The sequence below is a fragment of the Octopus bimaculoides genome, chromosome 20, assembly GCF_046866305.1.
Source record: "Octopus bimaculoides isolate indiv1 chromosome 20, ASM4686630v1, whole genome shotgun sequence".
NCBI lineage: Eukaryota > Metazoa > Mollusca > Cephalopoda > Octopoda > Octopodidae > Octopus > Octopus bimaculoides.
Window position 1 is genome coordinate 23798880 of NC_142947.1, and position 14116 is coordinate 23812995.

Below are 14116 nucleotides of genomic sequence, written 5' to 3' on the forward strand. Positions count from 1 at the left end.
TCCTCATACAACTGTTCTTACCTTAAAAAGCCTAACTACAGTTAAAGGAGGACTTGTAGACAACTAACCAAAAATTGTAGTAAATATGTAACAAAAGCAAATCCAGGCAAAAGAGAGAGTGAAAAAGTTCTCTCTTAGCAACCAAAGCTATTTTTTTGTTAGTTCAGTACTTCCCATCAAGTTGTCTTTACTTTGCTTTCATGTGTCCTGCTGCCTGACAAATTGAATGCATTATAATATATAGCGTTGGTAGATAACATGATTATTTTACCTTTCTTATTACTATTTGTTGACAATAGCATCATTAGTTACAGATCAAACACTGGTTCAATACTTAATCAACTAAACTATTGTACTTTCTACTTTCTCAATAACGACTAAGAGTCACTATTGACTGAGGGCAATATTTTGTACCATCTATACAGTAGTTTCTTGCTCCATAGAACAATTAAGGCTTCCTACAAACCTTCTAGTCAAAAGAAAACATTTCAAAGAACTGCAATTAAAAAATGTAAAATCACACTTGGTAGTAGGCTAGTTGACTTGTTGCAGTGTTGATAGTTTGTATAAGCCCTATATTCTGACTGGCTCAGTTCAATTAGAGGAAGAAGAGATAGAATACACCATGGTAGGTAGTAGTGTGTGTTTAACAAATATTTATTAGCCTCCAAACCTAAATGACAAATCAACACTAAGTTAAAATGTGCAAGAAATTAGTTGGGTTGCAAGCACAACCAACAGATAATTTTCTGCCCTTTTGTCAACATTTGGTATGTGTCTGTCTACAGAATATTTTTTAACATAGGCTTGCCACATCAAACTTGATCTTAACAGCAGCGTGTTAATTGCAAAAGAACACTACTTGGATTCTGCCCATAGACATAGATACTCAGGAGGCAAACAAAAAAAAAAACTCATCAAATGTGCTATACAGACCAGTCCAACTGGCATACGCGCAAGTGGAGAAATCACTGCCAAGCACTATCTTGGACTTGATAACTACTTCAGACCGCCAGAAACCAATACTAATAATATTGCTGTCTCTGGACATAATACTGATACTGCAATGGCCTTAAATCAACAGTCACAAAATTCAGAGGCAGAAGAGGAGAAAACAATGGAAAGGAGCACACTATAGACCATCAGGGAACAAAACCCAAATAGTTAAATTCAGCAGAAAGTTTAGAAACATGATCAAATCATGTGACATGATTACAGCCAAAGAAAAATTCACAAAATATCAAATGGCGAGAAAAAAGGAATGCACAACATAGGACACTTCAGATGGGGAAGAGTATAAGCGGAAGACTACATCATACGCTACTGGTAAACCAATAAAGTTCAAACAATCGCTATCAAATGCAATTTCATACAGAATAAGAAGCACAGATTTCGAAAGTGACAACATTACAGCAGGAAAGAAAAAACAATGACGAAGTGGTCATTCCAATCCTTGAAACCTTCAAAGATTACAGTCAATACATTGGGTTTGGTAACCTACTTAAATTATCTCACATACCAAACAAGGGAAATACAACCAACAACAGCACAACACATGTCCCTACCGAAATATGAATAGTTATTCAGCACCAATAGCAGTAGTGAACAGAAATGCAAAATGCAAAATTACAGCAGACACTCAAGAAAGCAGAACTTTCATCACAGACTTCCACGACTGGAGAGAGATGAACACAGTTAAAAAGATTAGACAAGGGGATACCTATGTACACAAATAGTTCAACAAGTCATTACTATGAAAACCCCTAACCAACACCTTACACGACAACTTAACCATACATTTTGCTCCAGCATTCAACACCATATCAGCTACAGATTGGATGGATCTCTAGATGTATCCATGGCACCAACTTATGGAACAGATGGAAACAATGCTATATCAAATTTTAAGAGAAATCATCTAAGAGTCAGAACAAAAGAAACAAGACTTAGCCATGACAGAAGTGTCTGATATAGCTTTCAATTACCAAGAATGCAGAAAAGACACCACGGTGACAACAACAGACCCACAAGTACAATCATCTGAAATATACACAGTAGCAGACAGAACACTAATAAACAATGTGGTATACACAGCAGAGGACCCACCAGAAATTATATTAATTAAGTGCCCTTCTATTCCCGAAACCAAACAGATCAACATTATACTTTACTTTCGAAACTACATATTTCATTAAAATTGAATCAAATTATGCTTGCATCAGCCATCCACAAAAAATACCAACAATTGATGCAGGAATAGCAACTGGAATGACATCTGAAAACTTTAAACACTGCTCCAACACACCACTTTCATGTGATCACATGGCACAGAGAGCACCCCAACAACAACTACAACTTCATGGTGGTGAAAAGGTTACTACTACAAAGAGGAAACAAACCTTACAAACTATCAGGTCAAAAAATATTCAATCCATACAGATTTGCTAGTTACCTCACCACAGACACCAAAAAACATTGGGTTGTTGTGGAAAACATGCTTGATGCAGACTAAAAAAAAATGTTTTACAAGAGGAAAGTGATGAAGAGCACATAATAAAAAACCAAGACATTGTACAAGGTAAGAAATACGACTTTATTAAAAAAACTCCTGAAAAAATGCAACACTCTGTAAAAACTTCACGTAAACAAAAATACAAAGAAACATGGGACAGCATTTATACTAAACCTCAGCACCATCATACAAAGTGCAGCAACAGGAATTCACATTGGAACTAAACACCAATATGAGAGTAAATAAGAGAGAAAAAAGAATTCTTCCTTGCAAATGCAAACAACCAATACTGGGATGTACAAACATCACTAAACATATTGGACAAATGGTTACAATATCACAACATTGACGTAGCTAAATTTGCACAACACACATTTGAAATCTGTCACAAAATACTACAAAAAAAAAAAAAAAAGACTATACATAATGGGTGTCAGCAATTCTAGAAAAAGTTACATACTGTGTTCAATACAGAATGGACTCATGAACTGTGGAAGAATGTATGTTGCCAAGTATCAGATAATTTTACATTTGGAAGCTGCATTGACAAAACACTAATCTACACTGATGAAATGCAGTTTCAAACAACAACAAAGAAGCAAAATGTATCCTGGAGGGAGCACCAACATGCATAAACATTAGACATCAACTGGAAAGAATACTAAAAAGAACACCATTTCTCAACATAAGCAACACTGAACTATGGACCATCATGCAGAAGAGAGATGCAATACTTAGAGTAGATTACTACAAGACTTACAAACCAATGCCAAAATTTAAAGATTGGGGGCATGATTGAATTAAATCCACTCATGTGACTAAACCATATGAAAAAAAAAAAAACATTAACAAATACATCAAGAGAATACGTTACAACTTATATGACCAAAGACACACCAAAGCAAAAAAAAAAGATTCCTCTACATGGAAAATGACCAAGCATCACCAGAAAAAAAAAAGAGAAAATACACGAAAGTAAGAATACAACTCAAAATTGATCTTACGACAAAAGAACCAATGAAACAAGAAAACAATGAGGTTCGTATGTTGATTAGTACACATATATGGAAGTGTGAAGGTGGGATTCAGGAAAAATGTAGTTCTGTGAACAAAGGAAAAACTTAGCAATTTATTATTGGTTGATCTTAAAAAATAAAATTTTAAAAAAACAAAAATAATTCATATTTTTTATTTTACTATTTTCTTTGTATATTTTTCAATGTCTTTAACATTTTCTTCTGTATAATTTGAGACTTGGTTTGAAGTTTCAGGTAACATTTTAAAATGTTGTACCATTATAACCAACACTAGCAGGAGGTACGTCGTTGAATTGTATGTAAAACCTAAAAGTGAAAAATAAGACATCTTACTCAAGACACATCAATCAGCAAATTAGAACAGAGAGTGCAATCATTACAGTAGATGTCTCTTTCTCATACTTGTATATAAAGACCCCCTTCAGTCATGAATGACCATGGGATTGCATCAAGAGAGTCACCCTCTGAGGTACAAGTCCAAGCAAGGTTTATGGAAGACCAGCAGTCATCCATGTATACCAGCCTTCCCTCTCCATGCCACCAATGCTATCCAAGGGAAAGGCAAAGGTCAATACAGCTTGGCACCAGTGACATCGTAACTCATTTCTATAGCTGAGTGAACTGGAGCATTGTGAAATAAAGTGTCTTGCTCAAGAACGCAACACACAACCCGATCTGGGAATCAAACTACCTCACGATTGTGGGCCTGACACTAACCACTGACCCATTATCTATATATATAGCCATATATATCTACACACACACACACACATGTATATATATATGTTATTTGAGATAAACAGGGACTGCTTATCCAAATTGCAGTTTCATCTGATTGCTCTTCAATTGACTAGTTATGCCAGCAAACTGAAAAGCCTTTCAGAAATAGAGGGCCATGTTGGTATTATGCACATGATCATACATTCTTACTGGACTCCATGTAGTAGGAGTGTAAGAGTCATTCAGCTTGAACCTTACTAGAATTTTCTTCCAAGTAAAGTAATCAACTTCTTGCTGACAAGCATTTACTTTATGTATAACAGATAGTGAAAATCTGAACAGTTCACACATCAACAACAAAAACATACCAATGAGAGAGCTTATATACAGTCAGTTATCTTGCTAGAAAGAACAACCAAATTTTCTTCAAATCAAATTTTACCATCTTAAAAGGAGGACTTGCTGAATAAGGTTGTTTAACATTAATGTAGTAGATATCTACATCAAGGAAAAAGACTGAATGGTCATGTTTACATCATATTTGATCATAGATTTGGTGGATTAGGGCTAATCAAGGATTAAATAATAAAATCCTGCAAAGTTCATTCAACAACAACAAAGAAAACAAACCTGTCCATTGGAATATTTAAAGTTTCATGGATAAAGCTTCCAATTGTTTTTGAATGGTCCTTGTTGACATCTGGCCCTAGTTTTCCAATAGAAGTAACATGAACTGCAGCACATGGGTCAGTTGACCCTCCATGGCTCATTATTAGGTCAGGATGGACACAAATGGTAAAATACTGTAACAACAATAATAGCAGCATTAACTACAATAACAATAACAAAAATTTCAGCAATTACAGTTTGCAACTTCCCTTCAATAACTCCAACAATAATAATAAATATGAAACCTCATTAACACCAATTTGCGGCAGATAAAAAGAAAAAAAGCAATAGGCCCACTGACAGCTCTTGAATCATGTATCCTTAGCTTGCCAGACAACTGTGTTATTGATTACACAACAATTGCTATTCCTTCTCAAATTACAGGACAAAATAATACAAATAAAATAATGAAGCATCAGAAAATCTGCCTTTTGTTATTTAATTCTGGTACTTTACATTCCGTGTTCAAATCCTACTGAAGTCAACTTCGCTTTACACCCTTTTGAGATTGAAAAAAATAAAGTAACAATCAAATACTGGGCTTGATGGTATCAACTAACCTCACTCAAATTTCAGACCTTGTGCTTTTGCTAGAAAAGACAGAAGCATTTAAATCAGAAAAATATATAATTCTTAAGAATAACTTTTAAACCACACACTCACCATGATCTTGAAAGATAACTAATCAAACACAAAAGCCTCACAACTCATAGTTTTAAACTCCCACCATTTTAAATTGTATACTGCAGACACTCTTCATCTTGTTTTTACATCAAAAGTTTCTTATCACACTGCTCCATCACAGTCTGTACTGATGGCAGTCTTTCCAGCTCATCAAATTTTGGATACAAAAACAACTGATTATGCCTTCAACATCCTTCCCAATGTTACTAATAACCACAAACAATTCAATGCAGAAGATAATACTCTTCATTCTCGTTTACCCTTCTATACACAAGTGCCACCAGGACATCTCATGCTACAAATAGAGTCCTCAAAAACGAATTACAATAAGGATATCTCAATAGCACAAAACTACATTCAATACAGGTTACATTAAACCCTTCCCATTTTTGAACAAATGAAGTCACTATAAATGAAAAGCCTCACAATAAGATTACATCTTGTGATGGCCTCACACACATGTGTTTGTGTTAAAAACTTCACTTCCCAATCACATGATTTCAGGTTCACTTACACTGCATGGTACTTTGGGCAAGTGTCTTCTATAGCCCCAGGCTAAACAAAGCTTAGTGAGTGGACTTGTTAGGCAGAAACTGAGAGAAAATAGTCATATTTATGTGCGCACACACAAACACACATCTGTGTCCTTGTCTCAACATCCCTTGATGGTTATAAATAAACATCACCATCAAACAAATGCTGTTCCTTGCTTCCAGGTCTTATGAAAATATGTTCAGCATATTGCAAGCATTCAAACCAGACACCTCAGTTACTTCTTCCCACATTTTTTTTTTCCTGCAGATCTTTGGGCTGGGCATCAGTTTACAAAAACCTGCAGAGGTCATAAATACTGTCCAACCTTGCCTAATTTTGTTTGTTAATCCTCCTTCATCTTGACCAGATTTTCAGCTAAAAGCTTTACCTTACTCTTCACTAGGAGTGCAGCTCCATTAGAATTCTCTCATCTAAATCTTTCTTACAGGCTTCGACCAACACAATTTTAAGCTAAATATCAAAAGTATTGAACTTAAAGATTTGGGAATGCCTATAAAGGAATAGTCTCTACTTTCTCTGATATGATTACTTTCAAAGAAAGGAAAAAAAAAAAAGAGCAAGAATTTAAATGAAGAGAATCTATTTGATTAAAAGTTCCATGATTATGCCCTGCAATACTTTCACACTCAGGAAATGAGGTAATCACCTAGGGTGGCATAGATATTTTTAAACAATTTAGACAAAAACTTCAATCCAATTAAAAATACGAAAACTTTGTAATAAAGGGAGCAGATGATTTCATTGCTGGACAGATTAGGGGTAGAATGGGGAGCTGAGGGGTCGTGTGGTGATATAACCAGTCACATGATTTGGTGTTAAACATTTCAAAGTTTGCCTTATTGCTGATTTACACATTGATATACATTAATATAAAGCTGTAGATTTCTTGTTTAGTAGTTGATGATTTTTTAACTGTTTTAGAAAATATTAAGGAAGAGGACTCATATTGCAAAGCCGGGAGAAAGAGCTTGCATTAAATAGGGCTGCTTTAGGTGCTCAACGTCCTGATATCATATTCAAAATAAAAACGTAAAGCATTCAGAAAAAAAGTAGTATGTGTGAAACAGTCAGGATAACAAAGAGATTAAACAAGCTACTAAAGATACATTATGCTACAAACGCCTCAGTTCAACCAGTGGAAAATGGGTTACAAATTCTATTCAGTGGAGAAGCGGGCTGGGGAATGTGTATACTTTACAGCATCACAACCTTAGATATAAGGTTGTAAAAGGAGAGTGGTTGCTTCGATTAATACACCATTAAGTTCACTGCTTGAAAGACATTAAGAATTGTTGGTAATTGTTCAGTTTAGTGATATTAAAAAAGTAAATAAAAATTAACGGGGAGATAACTAGTAAAGGGCCATACAAAAGTCAACAAATACTGTAGTAAGCTAATATGGTGAATGGGGAGAGGACTCGGAACATTCACATCGTCAGTTCATGACCTCTAAACTATAGTGTTTGACCCGGTGATAAAAATTTTTTTAAATAGTGTAATAGATGTAAAACAACTTTCTCTGAAAGAATACCAAGAACACACACACACACACATATATATATATATATATATATATATATATATATATATATATATATATATATATATATATATATATATATATATATATATATATATATAGTTGTACTTGGGGACGGTCATATTGCCAGTTTACCCAATAAAAACACACGCACTGTATATTTGGTGTTAATTTGCTTCAGCTTTATATTACATTAATCTTAATCTTATTTCGGCCAGAGTTCTTTCGTCACACTTCTGTGACCTCATCAGTGGTCCTTTGTTTCCTTCTTTCTTATGTGTGTCTCACCTTGCTAACTATCAGCCATTTTGTATTTTGTATTCCTATTGTATGTGTCTACGCATGCGTGTCCTTCAATGTGTCTGTGTCTTTTGTAAGTGCATGTGTGTATGGGGAGTGTCTGTATCACCTATATTCTCTGTTAATACGTGTTCGTTTGTATTTGTTTTTATTTATTTATTTGTTCATGTGTGTTTTTTTTGTTTTTTTTTGTGTTTAATTAGATTTTGTTAATGTATGTAGTATTTAATTCCATTTGTTTATCTATGTATTGTATTATACTTTGTTCATATTATTATTGGTTTATGGGTAAAATGTTGTCACATGCTGTGGTTTGTGGTTTGTTAGTGGTGTGTGTTAGTGTTCCATTCTAGTTTCCTATTCAGGCTAGGTTTCTCTTCTATTATGTGTGTAGCTTCAGTAATTTGTCTAAGTGCTGCATCACTGCTATGTGTAGATAAGATTTTAATTTCTATGTTGTTGATTGAGCCTCTATGTTCTTGCTCAGCGTGCTGGTACAGAACTGATGAGTTCTTCCCTTCCTTAAGTTCCCTCCAATGTTCGTTTGCCCGCTCCCCTATGCTCCTTGCTGTTTCGCCTACATATGTCATTGTCTTATTTCTGCATCGTCCCTCTGTACATCTTATACTATAGACCACATTTCTGGTTTTGCCTCCTACTTAGATTGACATATGACGATGTATATCTAGATAGATACGACCTTAGAGATTTCTGCCCTAGTAGACGTCTAAGAGGTAGACCACCCACAATTACCTCTATGGCTAGGAAGACCGCTATAGAGAGATGGAGTGGATGGACCAGAGCCATACGGACCCCCACTAATATCCACCAGGTAAAGAAAATTATCACACATGCACTAGGAGCTAGTATAAAGGTCACCCTAAAAGGCCACACCTTTAAATTTAACAACAAATTATACGCCCAGGACGAGGGGGCAGCCATCGGTGTTAGTGTCGCCGGTGATGTGGCCAATCTCTTTATGGTATGGTGGGACAGAAGGTTTAAGGAACGCCTGACACAGAATTCCATACTCGTGAATGTGTACTCTCGATATGTCGATGATATCAACTTAGTGGTAAAGACACCCCCACAAGAGAGTACCCCTGAAATAGAAATAGAAACTAAGACTATGGAGAGCATCCAGCAAATAGCTAACTCCATCCACCAGAGTATTAAAGTTACAATAGACTACCCTACTAAACACCCTAACCATAGATTACCTGTATTAGATACTGAACTCTGGCTAGAAACTAAGAACAATAAAACCAGAATCCTCCATTCACACTATACAAAACCTATGGCCTCCAAATACCTGATCCACCGGAACTCGGCTATTGCGGACAATGCCAAATTCAACATATTGATGGCAGACCTCGTCAGAGTAATGCGAAATGTCTCCTGCATGTGCGACCCTACAGAATTAAAGAGACATATACAACATTTCGTCCACCGCATGCAGTTCTCAGGTTACAGCCATAAAGAAAGGATCAGGGTATACAAAGGAGCTATGAAGAAGTTTGAAACAATCAAACGCAACGATAGGAATGGGATTTGCCCACTCTATAGGAGCAAATCATGGAACACCATAGAAAGGACTAAGAAGAAAATAGGGAAGGCAAGCTCATGGTACGATAGCCACAAGTACCAGAGCGTCATGTTCGTCGACACCACCCCTAGAGGCGAACTGGCGTACCGCTTTAGAAGGGCCCTAGACAAACTTAAGCTAAGAATTAAGGTTGTTGAAAGGCCAGGCAACCCTATTAAATCCCTTATCAGTAGAACATACCCTTTCAGTAGAACATACCCTTTCAGTAGAACATACCCTTTCAGTAGAACCCCCTGCACTGATAGGAACTGTATCGTATGTAGATTTAGCCCACAAACGAACTGCAAAACCAGAAATGTGGTCTATAGTATAAGATGTACAGAGGGACGATGCAGAAATAAGACAATGACATATGTAGGCGAAACAGCAAGGAGCATAGGGGAGCGGGCAAACGAACATTGGAGGGAACTTAAGGAAGGGAAGAACTCATCAGTTCTGTACCAGCACGCTGAGCAAGAACATAGAGGCTCAATCAACAACATAGAAATTAAAATCTTATCTACACATAGCAGTGATGCAGCACTTAGACAAATTACTGAAGCTACACACATAATAGAAGAGAAACCTAGCCTGAATAGGAAACTAGAATGGAACACTAACACACATCACTAACAAGCCACAAACCACAAACCACAGCATGTGACAACATATTACCCATAAACCAATAATAATATGAACAAAGTATAATACAATACATAGATAAACAAATGGAATTAAATACTACATACGTTAACAAAATTTAATTAAACACAAAAAAAACAAAAAACACACACATGAACAAATAAATAAATAAAAACAAATACAAACGAACACGTATTAACAGAGAATATAGGTGATACAGACACTTCCCATATACACATGCACTTACAAAAGACACAGACACATTGAAGGACACGCATGCGTAGACACATACAATAGGAATACAAAATACAAAATGGCTGATAGTTAGCAAGGTGAGACACACATAAGAAAGAAGGAAACAAAGGACCACTGATGAGGTCACAGAAGTGTGACGAAAGAACTCTGGCCGAAATAAGATTAAGATTAATGTAATATAAAGCTGAAGCAAATTAACACCAAATATACAGTGCATGTGTTTTTATTGGGTAAACTGGCAATATGACCATCCCCAAGTACAACAACATCTGTTTCAACACACGATTTCACATCAAAAATCTTGCAAAACAAATATGTATATATATATATATATATATATATAAACCAAATAATAAATGAGTATATGCATATATATGTACAAGTATGTGCATACCTACATCTACCTGCATATATAGGTGCATATCTGGGTACAGGACGTTGCAAACAAAACAGACAAAAAAATAATAACCAGAGTACAGAAAACACACAGGCCACATAGAGAACATTTTCCTTCATCAGCTGCCACGATTCTAACACAGGCATTTCGAAGAGTTAGGGCAGGACGCATCATTAAAATGGCTCTTCCCAAGGACCACAAAATTAAATTTGTACCATGGAGGAATGTACATACATACATACATACATACATACATACATACATACATATACATACACACACACACACATCATCATCATCATCGTTTAACGTCCGCTTTCCATGCTAGCATGGGTTGGACGATTTGACTGAGGACTGGTGAAACCAGATGGCTACACCAGGCTCCAATCTGATTTGGCAGAGTTTCTACAGCTGGATGCCCTTCCTAACGCCAACCACTCAGAGAGTGTAGTGGATGCTTTTACGTGTCACCCGCACGAAGGCCAGTCAGGTGGCACTGGCAACGGCCACGCTCAAAATGGTGCATTTCACATGCCACCCGCACAAGAGCTAGTCCAGGGGCACTGGCAACGATCTCGCTCGAAAATCCCACGAAGGCCAGCCAGGCGGCACTGGCAACGGTCACGATCAAAATGGTGCACTTCATGTGTCACCCGCACACGAGCCAGTCCAGGGGCACCGGCAACGATCTCGCTCGAAAAATTTCATGTGTCACCCGCACAAGAGCCAGTCCAGGGGCACTGGCAACGATTATATATATATATATATATATATATATATATATATATATATATATATATATATATATATATATATATGTGTGTGTGTGTGTGTGTGTATGTATGTATGTATATATAAAAAAGACCACTAGGTGGACGGCTAATGTGCTAGAAGAAGATCACATTCTTCTAGCACATTAGCCGTCCATCTAGTGGTCTCCTTTATATATACATATACAATAATCCTTTGAGATCTCATATAATTTTTCTGAATCTCCTGATTCTTTCAATGTACTAGTCCCATGGTATTAAATTGATATTAATTAATATCCAATTTTTTACCTTACTGTTTTAATTTATACATATATATATAGCCCTCGCCCCAACCCTCACCCCGTTCGCGAGCGCGCATCTTTTTCTTCATATTCGTTCCCAGCAAGTTGTTTTACACCTATTAGACTAATTTTTTTTTATTTTTGTCACCGGGTCAACCAATTTTCGTACGTGTATAAATTCATTATTAGTCGACGCCCTGCCAACCACTGAATAATCTGGTCTCGTAATTCGGTTAATTAGGTTATATTCCAAGATTGATTTGTGGTTTTCCACGTGCCTTTCTGATCAATTCCAAAGTAAATGATATCCAATATTTATGTTGACTTATGCATGTCCCTTTACTAGTTGTATCCCCCTTAATTTTTATTTACTTTTTTAATAACAGTAAACTGAACAATTACCGAAGTTTTATCAATTATAATAACGTAATAATATTTGTAAACTTTGTAAAAGCTTTATGTAAATTAGTGTTTTTCTTTTCTTATAGATAAGCATTTGGTACACATATATAAAATAAGAAATGCAGACATTCACAAATTTCTCACGTTTTTATAATTAAAAAAAAGACAAGTTCAACCCTGATCTTGTAAATTTATTACCAAAAGTATACTTGTAGAGACAACCCCGTCGCATTAGGGGTACACTACACGACGTAATGCAGCCTTTCCCTATTAAAGATAGTAGGACCTGATTTCTAGAAAAGTGGAGACTATGTAGAGGTTGTTGTTAACATGTACAGAATCGAGCTTAGTTTCAAGGGGACGGTGAATCGAAACTGGGTGCAACGATCACCAAAAACTAACGGTCACAGCGAACAAAAAAGAAAAAAAGCGACTGCTTGGTCGCATGTTCTGTTCCAAACAGCAACTTAATCCCCTCAAATCAAATCCAATCGTCTTAAAAAGACAAGACACATTGATTAGGGTGGTCCCAGATAAACAAAATGATTGGGGAATAAAGACAGAGTTTCACCTTATAATCACAATAGCTGGTTAATGTTTAACCCAATAATTTACTTGGTTTAATTCTTCTTTTTTTTTTTTTTTTCATCCACCTTGTTAACAAGCATATATTTCGAGACAACGAAGGTGTCCTAATGTGGAAGTTAGAATTGCTTGAAATAGCAAATAAATCTCCGTCAAATCACGCCCTATCATCATAGAAAAAGGTAGGACACATTGGTTAATATAGTTTAAAGTAATCTATATCTAGAAAAAGAAAGGTGGGAATGATATAGATGTATTTCCTTCTTCGTTAGGGAAACTTGAATATTTTGAAACAGCAAAGAAACTAAAGAAAAACAAAAAACTGCTCCCGCCACTCAACAATCAGAACTACGCGCAAATCTTCAAATAAAAAATTCGTTCTTTAACATACTTACTTTTGAAGGTTTGCCAATCTGCTTCGACATCATTTCAGTAGCTTTCGACAAGAAATCTTGTGGGATTTTCTCCCGAGGTAAATTAGTATTGATAACTAAGATAGGCATACTTTATTCCAAGGTAACAAATCACTACAAATGCTCGGTGAACTGAACAAAATCGAGGGAGAGAACTGCAGTTTATAATCACGCACCCGTGCCGTGTGGTTTGATATTTAAATGTTACGATAATGTAGTTATGTCCCTTTACTTTCTGCATTAAATGTTGCGATTTTTTCTTTCTGTTCTCTTCCTTTTTTTTTTAATGCCTCTGGTAATCAATGTGAGAGTTATGATACTCATGCAATACTACCCCCACCCCCCTAAAATCAAGTGCTGATAATGAAAGATGCTATAATTGGGCAAGAAATTTAGAAAATAAACTGCTACTATTGAACTTTATTATTTCAGGTCAATTATCAAATACAACTCTCTGTAATTTCTTTGGTGAATCGCTATCAAAATATATCGACGATGAATTTAGTCTTCTACTCTACATCTTGTGAACTAAATATATAAACATGCGAATAATTAAAACATATTTGTGTTAAACAATTTTCAATTAATCTCACGTGGCTAACAAATAAAACTTGGTATTTTATTTTCTAAATTTTTTGGCCGATTCAGTCAGTTCTCAATACTTCTAGCGACATTCTTACAGAAGTAGGATCTTTTTTAAAACGGGGGCCACATTTTTCATTAACGAAACACTTTGAAACTTGGAACACTGGTAGAATGTGTCATA

General features: G+C 35.8%; 1 protein-coding gene and 1 pseudogene across 1 annotated transcript; one reads left to right on the forward strand and one right to left on the reverse strand.

Annotated features, from left to right (window-relative positions):
- The first annotated feature begins 2493 nt into the window (after positions 1-2493).
- Positions 2494-3450, forward strand: LOC149131627 (uncharacterized; annotated as a pseudogene).
- Positions 3451-3685: 235 nt separating this feature from the next.
- LOC106879456 (macrophage migration inhibitory factor) lies at positions 3686-13558 on the reverse strand. Its single transcript, XM_014929019.3, has 3 exons — positions 13333-13558; positions 4900-5072; positions 3686-3855 (listed from the first exon to the last, which is right to left on the reverse strand). Exons 1-3 carry the CDS (start codon positions 13438-13440, stop codon positions 3792-3794), a joined length of 345 nt encoding a protein of 114 aa, XP_014784505.1. The 5' UTR covers positions 13441-13558; the 3' UTR covers positions 3686-3791.
- Between the last annotated feature and the right edge of the window lie 558 nt (positions 13559-14116).

Bases quoted from the DNA above. Each gene is read 5' to 3' on its own strand.
- LOC106879456 (XM_014929019.3), bottom strand. From the start codon at position 13,440: ATGCCTATCTTAGTTATCAATACTAATTTACCTCGGGAGAAAATCCCA. The intron at 5,073-13,332 runs GTAAGTATGTTA...TTGTTGTTACAG, and splicing joins AGATTGGCAAACCTTCAAAA to TATTTTACCATTTGTGTCCA. The intron at 3,856-4,899 runs GTTTGTTTTCTT...TTTCACTTTTAG, and splicing joins TTAAATATTCCAATGGACAG to GTTTTACATACAATTCAACG.